The sequence below is a fragment of the Hylobates moloch genome, unplaced genomic scaffold (genome assembly GCF_009828535.3).
Source record: "Hylobates moloch isolate HMO894 unplaced genomic scaffold, HMol_V3 SCAFFOLD_12, whole genome shotgun sequence".
NCBI lineage: Eukaryota > Metazoa > Chordata > Mammalia > Primates > Hylobatidae > Hylobates > Hylobates moloch.
In genome coordinates this window covers 3451742-3460994 of record NW_026652287.1, presented here as the reverse complement: position 1 = coordinate 3460994, position 9253 = coordinate 3451742, and the positions used below count along the sequence as shown (strand labels likewise).

The 9253-nt window shown below is 42.1% G+C and overlaps 1 protein-coding gene across 1 annotated transcript in view; it reads right to left on the bottom strand.

Annotated features, from left to right (window-relative positions):
• TMEM132D (transmembrane protein 132D) overlaps positions 1–9253 on the bottom strand; it is an 832732-nt gene that overhangs the window by 264396 nt on the left and 559083 nt on the right. Inside the window, exon 4 of the mRNA XM_032168279.2 lies at positions 749–932. Coding sequence (XP_032024170.1) covers positions 749–932 — 184 coding nt within the window. The remainder of the gene's footprint in view (positions 1–748; positions 933–9253) is intronic.

Genomic DNA, 9253 nt, shown 5'->3' with positions numbered 1-9253 from the left:
TTTTTTTTTTTTTGAGACGGAGTCTCGCTCTGTCACCCAGGCTGGAGTGCAGTGGCGCGATCTCGGCTCACTGCAAGCTCCACCTCCCGGGTTCACGCCATTCTCCTGCCTCAGCCTCTCCCAGTAGCTGGGACTACAGGTGCCCACCACCGCGCCCGGCTAATTTTTTGCACCCTTAGTAGAGACGGGGTTTCACCATGGTCTCGATCTCCTGACCTCGTGATCCACCCGCCTCGGCCTCCCAAAGTGCTGGAATTACAGGCGTGAGCCACCGTGCCCGGCTGGTCAATATTTTCTAATTGGTGATCTGGGGGACCAGGCAGGTGTTTGCCAAATGTCTCAGCACATTTCACTCCTATGCTTGATCTACACGAACTCCAGAGCTGTGTGTGTTCGCGATCCACAGGTGTCTACATCATATGCTACAAACACATCTATCAAGTCATCAACAATTTTCACACAATAGCAGACCCAAATCTAATACCTGGAGTTTATTTTCTAAATAATATGTTAAGAAAATTGTTTCATATTTGTATATACATAGATATAGATACACACACACACTCTCTCTCTCTCACACACACACACACACACACACGATTAGCTATTGGTCGTCAACTTTGTGGTTTCGTTTCTCACTGTCCTGGTTCTTGGCTCCTCCACTTTTCCCCACCCAGCCTGGGTCACAGTGCGGCGCCTTCCCTTCCCCTGAGTTCCGTTCTAACAGCCCAGGGCGGGGCTTGCTTACCATAGCCAGTGGCACAACTGCAATCAAGTCCTTCGGGCTCACATAGATCTTGGACACTCCCAAGTCAGACGTGATCTCTCCGGGGTACTCGACCTGCCACGTGACCAGCTGTGTGGCTGGCAGGTCACTGGGCTCTTCCACCTCCACGTCGATCTGCATGACCTCGTAGGAGGTGCCATCGGCACTGGAGAGAAGACACAGAGGAGAACAGCTTTCAGGGACTGATGAGGCATAGCATGCTTGGCAGACAGTGGGCAGCCCTTGGTCATTTCTCCATGTACCTCCACATGGAACCAAGTGCACACATCTCTGCAAAGAGCATTCAGAGACGCCATTCCAAAACGAACAAAGGAGCTCTAATATGCTCTGCAGCATTAGCCTGGGCTTAGATACTATCACTCCAGGTCCCAAAGTCCTTCTGTTTGTGGCTGCTCAGCTGCCCCAGAGCAGGTATTTGTGGATAATTATGGGAAATAGTGATTGCATTTCTTAAACACTTCCTTTCCCGTTCTCCATTTAGGAGAGCACTTTTCCTCACTCTCACAAATTTCTATGCAACTTCCATTGGGTTTTTCAAAGCCACAGCCAGACTGAGTTGGGTGCACAGAATTTTAAGGATGTCTGAGGGTGACACAGTTGTGTTATTGGCAGTGGTAAGACAGAATTGCAGAGAAACAGGAAAAGTGTGCACAACAAACCAGGGTCAAGGGGGTCGCTGTGATGAGCATGGAGAAGTCAGCAGATATTACGTGGAGATAGGAGTCATTGTGACAAAGACTGGTTTCCAGACACTCAATTTTCCTATAGGCATACGTCTAGAAACAAATCCGCCTAGGACTTTCTGGATTATTTTTACAGCTATTTAAGTAATTAATTAGCTGGCTGCCTCATCATAGTGATTTTTGGTATAATGTCTACTCTTCTATGTGACAGGTAGAAAAATGTAGATTTGATGCCTGCCTCTGCCTGAAGAGGAAGTGAACAGGGTGTAGGTGAGAATGAACAGAGGAATCCGCTGAGAGAGGTGCTTTTTAAAGCCTCAGTGGCCAAACAACGTCTACCTGTCAGATCTATTTCTAAAAGATTTGAATTTGACACTTTTGAGAAATGATCACTGAACTCTGACATGTAGGAGAATAAGGTTTGTTCTTTTATATGTGACCAAACTATTGACATTTTTATCATATCGTCAAACTCACCTAAGTTTATCAGTAAGAAGCTCAGAGATAAATGGTGGGGCTTCCAGGGAGCCTTGTTCTCAATAGGAGGGATGAGATGGAAAACTAGAATATCAGGGGAGATTCTAATGAACAGAGAAGGAGGAAGAGAGACACAGACAGAGAGAAAGGAGGAGGGAGGCAGAACTGGAAGGAGAGAGATAAGTAGAAAGAAAGGAAAGATAAAAGCGATCACTTGAAGTCAGGAGTTTGAGACCAGCTTGGCCAACAGGGCAAAACTCTATCTCTACTAATAATACAAAAATTAGCTGGGCGTGGTGGCTTGTACCTATAATCCCAGCTACTTGGGAGGCTGAGGCATGAGAATTGAACCTGGGAGGCAGAGGTTGCGGTGAGCTGGGATCACACCACTGCACTCCAGCCTGGGTGACAGAATGAAAATAGGTCTCAAAAAAAAAGAAAAGAAAAGAAAAAGAAAGAAGAAGAGGAAGGGGAGGAGGAAAAGAAAAAGGAGAGGAAGGAGGGGGCCGGAGAAATGAGATGAGAAGAACTGCCAAAAGAAAGAACCCCAGTTGCAGAGGTCAGCCTTCCGCTTAAGCAGCCATCTCTTCCATGGAAAGGGGTAGCTGCAATGGGCTGTGAGTAATGAAGGGGAAAAGACGACAGCTGGTTTTTGAATCCTACAAAACGCACTCTTTCTTGGCTCCTGAAAGAAAGTTGTTTAACTCTTTGAGAAGCAGCTGCTGTGATAAAAATCCCCTAGACCACGGTGGGCTTTTTTCTCCCACACCTTTCTTTTCATAAGAAAAGGATGCCGCTGTCTCTTTGAAGCCCCTGACTGGCATTTCTAGTCACAGCTAGAGGGAACTGGGAATTAAGATGCTAGAATGCACCTTTGTTTTTGTCTTCGAACTTTACAAGAATTTTGGTATGACTTTCCCATTGATGAAATTGGATAAACTCCATCTTGTCTGTGGGCCTTGCCTTCTGTTTTTAATCACAAAGAAAGGAATTTATAGAACAGAATTAGCATTACTTGCGTTTGAGCCATGTCAACACCTGCATAAGTGTAGCTCAATGTACACAAGAACTGCCTATATGTCCACATCACATTCTACCCCTACTTCCTTCCAGGTTCTTTGACCTCAAATAAAAACCAACAATCCTTGCCTGCAGTGGAATACTGGACGCCTCCCACCCCACAGCCCCATACTTCTGTTTTTAGAGTTTGTTTTATCAGAAAAACCTTATACATCTCTTCATATATGTAAGTTCTTGCCATCCTAGAAGACCCACCTATAACACTATTCAATAAATAAAAGCTAATAAGTGCTCCATTTACTTCATCTAATTTTACTCTTCCTGTAACCTTACATGATTGTTCTATACATTTAGATTTTCCCTTTTTCTTTAGATCCCTTTCCCGGCCAAGATGTAAAAGCAACAAGGTCTTTTTTCAGCCAACTGCCCTCTCTATGAAGTGGTGATGAAAATAGTCTAAGTTGGGAATTCTTTTTTTTATACTTTAAGTTCTAGGGTACACGTGCACAATGTGCAGGTTTGTTACATAGGTATACATGTGCCATGTTGGTGTGCTGCACCCATTAACTCGTCATTTACATTAGGTATATCTCCTAATGCTATCCCTCCCCCCTCCCCCCACCCACAACAGTCCCGGGAGTGTGATGTTCCCCTTCCTGTGTCCATGTGTTCTCATTGTTCAATTCCCACCTATGAGTGAGAACATGTGGTGTTTGGTTTTTTTGTCCTTGCGATAGTTTACTGAGAATGATGGTTTCTAGTTTCATCCATGTCCCTGCAAAGGACATGAACTCATCATTTTTTATGGCTGCATAGTATTCCATGGTGTATCTGTGCGACATTTTCTTAATCCAGTCTATCATTGTTGGACATTTGGGTTGGTTCCATTGCTGGGTATATACCCAAAGGATTATAAAACATGCTGCTGTAAAGACAAATGCACACGTATGCTTATTGTGGCACTATGCACAATAGCAAAGACTAAGTTGGGAATTCTTAACCGAGGACTATATCAACCTTCAGAAAGGTTGTACCTTGAACTTGTGGGGAAAACGTTGCATGCGTGTTATTTTCTGGAAAGATTCCTTAGCTTGCATGAGTTCCCCAATAGTTCATCTACAGTACGGTTATGGACCGAGTTCCTGACAATTTCCTTTATAAATTCTGCACATGGTGATCTCTTTGGAATATCTCATCACATGTATCTTAGTGCGACAGTGGGAATTTGAATTTTAATGCCCCTTTGTAAATATTTAGCACTTAACAGCTTCCCGAACTCTTGCGTAGTAGGCAATATTTATCACTTCTGCATGTTTTACTCTAAAGACAAGGACTGTGCCTTTGCAGTTTGTGTGTCTGACAGACGGCACATGTCCTGAAAATGGTGGTCATATTTATCTCGTTGCATTTCGTGCTTATAATAGAGTGTAATTCCTGATATTCATCAGGATGTATTGTAGGAGATAAATACAGTCGGTTAAAGAGAAGTTTATAAATCATATCTGGTTAAAGGAGTGATTTTTACACCTCCCATGCATTCAAATTATCTGGAGGAACTTTACAAATAAAGCAATGTCCAGGCATCATCCTTACAGATTTCCGATTGTTCCTGAGTGGAGTCAGGGTCAAAGGTGTTCGAACCAGAGCGACTCCATCTTGAGTAAGGGCTGGAAAATGAGGCTGGCCCTTGCTGGGCAGCATTCCCAGAAAGTTAGGCATTCCTTGCCTCTAGATGTTTACAGTTAAGGGAACAAATTAATCTGTTTATTAAACAGACCCAGACTTGGGAGTATCCAAATATCCTGATATCTGGAGAAAAAATACATTCCTAATTTTGCTTTACAGCTAATAATGTTGCCGGGCATGGTGGCTCATGCCTATAATCCCACCACTTTGGGAGGCTGAGGTGGGTGGATCACTTGAGGTCAGAAGTTCAAGACCAGCCTGGCCAACATGGTGAAGCCTCATCTCTTAAAAAAAAAAAAAAAAAAATTAGCCAGGCATGGTGGCACATGCCTGTAATCCCAGGGGAGGCTGAGGCAGGAGAATTGCTTGAACCCAGGAGGCAGAGGTTGCAGTGAACTGAGATTGTGATCGTGCCACTGCACTCCAGCCTGGGTGACAGAGCGAGACCCTGTCTCAAAAAAAATAAAGATAATAATATTGATTCTTGCAAAACATAGTAATTAAGAAAACTAATCCTTTATCACAAACCCTTGTAGCAGAACACATTTCTCCATATATACAAACATTGTTCCTAATTAAGAAAACTAATCCTTTATTACAAACCCTTGCAGCAGAACACATTTCTCCATATATACAAGCATTGTTCTAGGGTGGACGCATTCCTCCTCTTACATTCGGGAATGCCCTGCTCTGTCTGTGGAGTAGCTGTGCTTTTGCCACTTTACTTTCTTAATAAACTTGCTTTTGCTTTGCACTGTGGACTCGCTCTGAATTCTTTCTTGTGCAAGATCCAAGAACCCTCTCTTGGGGTCTGGATCGGAACCCCTTTCCTGTAACATATTTCTGGTGACCACAGATGGGACTACAGTGCAGAAACCCTGACCCAAGGACTACCTTTGGGTAAATGCTGGGGTCCTGTAACATATTTCTGGCAAACCCCAAATGGATGATACTGAAGAGACCCCCGACCCAAAGAAAAATCATCTGCATGCACCAATTGGCCAACTTTGGGTAAGTGGGGTGCATATACCTGGGTAAAGAATGGGATTGGGTTAGAGGCCCAACTTAGGGGAGTTGGAGTCTCTCCTAGGACAGAGTGGGTTAGAGGCCCCACTTAATAAAAGGCAAGGATGCTTGACCAACCTTGGGTTAGAGGCCCGACCTTGGGTTGGGACCCTACTTAGTTGCTTCTAAGATTTCGGGGGTTAGAGGCTCCTCTCAGTAAAGTCCCTCTCGGCTAAGAGCAGGTTTGGCACCGCAGGCTCTGCTCTTCATATTAACCTGCCTTTTTCTCTTGCTGCATGAATCAATTTCTTGGTTGCTGTCTCTGTTTCACTGTCATTTTCAGGAGACTTTATTTAATGGGTCTTGGAGATTTTAACTTACTCTTTTCCTATGTGCCTCCCGATTTCTGTCCGTCTGCTTGCAAAACATTGGGAGCAAAAAGCATTGATGGCTCCGTCTCTAAAATTGCTGATTGAGATTTGGTATTTAACAGCTACGAGCAGTAAGGTTAGACAGATGTGGTTATGTTTTGTTGCCACTATGCCGACTAGGTGTGATTGAGAAGCACAAGGATGGAAATCAGGGGACTTTTCCCTTTGCCGTTTTGTTTCATTTTGCACACTGAAAACACTTCTTTCCTTTCTTGGATTTGGGCAAACTGGCTTTGCTCATCCACTATTGCCCAGAACCTGCTTGCTCTGGTCCTTCTCATCTAAATCCTCTTCATTTCCTTTGCCTTATTCGACATTTTTGTTAAAGTCCATGTTGTGGTTTATCTAAGATTCATGGCTCAGTTCACTTATGTTATTTGGATAATGTGAATAAGCGAATTCAGTTTTTGGCAGGGATCCCCTCATTAATGCAGCTGGCCTTCAAAACCTGTCTTATCCTTGTTAGCGGAACTTGGCCAGGGGCAATACAGTCTCGCAGGTTTGGAACTTTTTTTTCAGGATCACCTGCTTCCTTTATGGGAACCACAGCATCAATTCCAAAGAACTCACCACTAGGATGTATTCTCGAACATTGGGACCAGTTTCAACTGAATGGGCTTAAGAAGAGAAAACTGGTGTTTCTATGTAATACCGGTATTTGGCTTCAGTATTATTTGGAAAAGCAAGAGAAATGGCCTCCTACTGGAACTATGGCCTTTAATACTATATTTCAAGTAAGTTTGTTTTGTAAGTGGGAGGGAAAATGGGATGAAATATCGTATGTTCAAGCATCTTTGCTGCTCAGTCAGGATAAAAACCTGCAGGAGGCATGTGCATGTTTGACTAGAGGAAAAGAAGAAAAAGAGCTAGACATGGTTCTGTTTATGTGATGGATTACATTGATTGATTTGCGTATGTTGAATCAGCCTTGCATCCTAGGGATGAAGCCAACTTGATTGTGGTGGATAAGCTTTTTGATGTGTTGCTGGCTTCAGTTTGCCAGTATTTTATTGAGGATTTTCGCATCAATGTCCATCAGAGATATTGGCCTGAAATTTTCTTTTTTTGTTGTGTCTCTGCCAGGTTTTGGTATCAGGATAATGCCGGCTTCATAAAATGAGTTAGGGGAGAGTCCCTCTTTTTCTGCTGTTTGGAATAGTTTTAGGAGGCATGGTACCAGCTCCTCTTTGTACCTCTGGTAAAATTCGGCTGTGAATCCATCTGGTCCTGGGCTTTTTTTGGTTGGTAGGCTATTAATTACTGCCTGAATTTCAGAACTTGTTATTGGTCTATTCAGAGATTTGACTTCTTCCTGGTTTAGTCTTGGTTGGGTGTGTTTGTCTAGGAATTTATCCATTTCTTCTAGATTTTCTAGTTTATTTTCCTAGAGGTGTTTGTAGTATTCTCTGATGGTAGTTTGTATATCTGTGGGATCAGTGGTGATATCCCCTTTATCATTTCTTATTTTGTCTATTTGATTCTTCTCTCTTCTCTTCTTTATTAGTCTGGCTAGCAGTCTCTATTTTGTCCATCTTTTCAAAAAACCACCTCCTGGATTCATTGATTTTTTTGAAGGGTTTTTCATGACTCTGTCTCCTTCAGTTCTGCTTTGATCTTACTTATTTCTTGTCTTCTGCTAGCTTTTGAATTTGTTTGCTCTTGCTTCTCTAGTTCTTTTAATTGTGAGGTTAGGGTGTCAATTTTAGATCTGAACATATCTCACAATAATAAGAGCTATTTATGAAACACCCATAGCCAGTATCATACTGAATGGGTACAAGCTGGAAGCATTCCTTTTGAAAACCAGCACAAGACAAGGATGCCCTCTCTCACCACTCCTGTTCAACATAGTATTAGAAGTCCTGGCCAGGGTAATCAGGCAAGAGAAAGTAATAAAGCATATTCAAATAGGAAGAGAGGAAGTCAAATTGTCTCTTTGAAGGTGACATGATTGTATATTTAGAAAACCCCATTGTCTCAGCCCCAAAACTCCTTAAGCTGACAGGTAACTTTGGCAGTCTTAGGATATAAAATCAATATGCAAGTATCACAAGGATTCCCATACACTAATAATAGACAAGCAGAGAACCAAGTCATGAATGAATCCCCATTCAAAATTGCTAGAAAGAGAATACAATACCTAGGAATAAAACTTATGAGGGACATGAAGGACCTCTTCAAGGAGAACTACAAACTACTGCTCAAGGAAATAAGAGAGGACACAAACAAATGGAAAAACATTCCATGCTCGTGGATAGAAAGAATCAGTATCGCGAAAATGGCCATACGGCCCAAAGTAATTTACAGATTCAATGCTATCCCCATCAAGCTACCATTGACTTTCTTCACAGAACTAGAAAAAACTACTTTAAATTTCATATGGAACCAAAAAAGAGCCTGTATAGCCAAGACAATCCTAAGCAAAAAGAACAAAGCTGGCAGCATCACACTACCTGACTTCAAACTATATTACAAGGCTACAGTAACCACAACAGCATGGTACTGGTACCAAAACAGATATAGAGACCAATGGAACAGAATAGAGAGCTCAGAAATAACACCACACATCTACAACCATCTGATCTTCAACACACCTGACAAAAACAAGCAATGGAGAAAGGAATCCCTATTTAATAAATGGTGCTGGGAAAACTGGCTAGCCATATGCAGAAAACAGAAACCAGACTCCTTCCTTTATACTTTATACAAAAATTAACTCAAGATGGATTAAAGACTTAAAAATAAAACCTAAAACCACAAAAACCCTAGAGGAAAACCTAGGCAATACCATTCAGGACACAGGCATAGGCAAAGACTTCATGACTAAAACACCAAAAGCAATGGCAACAAAAGCCAAAATTGACAAATGAGATCTAATTAAACTAAAGAGCTTCTACACAACAAGAGAAACTATCATTAGAGTGAACAGGCAACCTACAGAATGGGAGAACATTTTTGCAATCTATCCATCTGACACAGGTCTAATATCCAAAATCTACAAGAAATTTAAACAAATTTACAAGAAAAAAAACAAACAACCCCATCAAAAAGTGGGCAAAGGATATGAAGAGACACTTCTCAAAAGAAGACATTTATGCAGCCAACAAAATGAAAAAAACCTCATCATCACTGGTCATTAGAGAAATGCAAATCAAAACCACAAT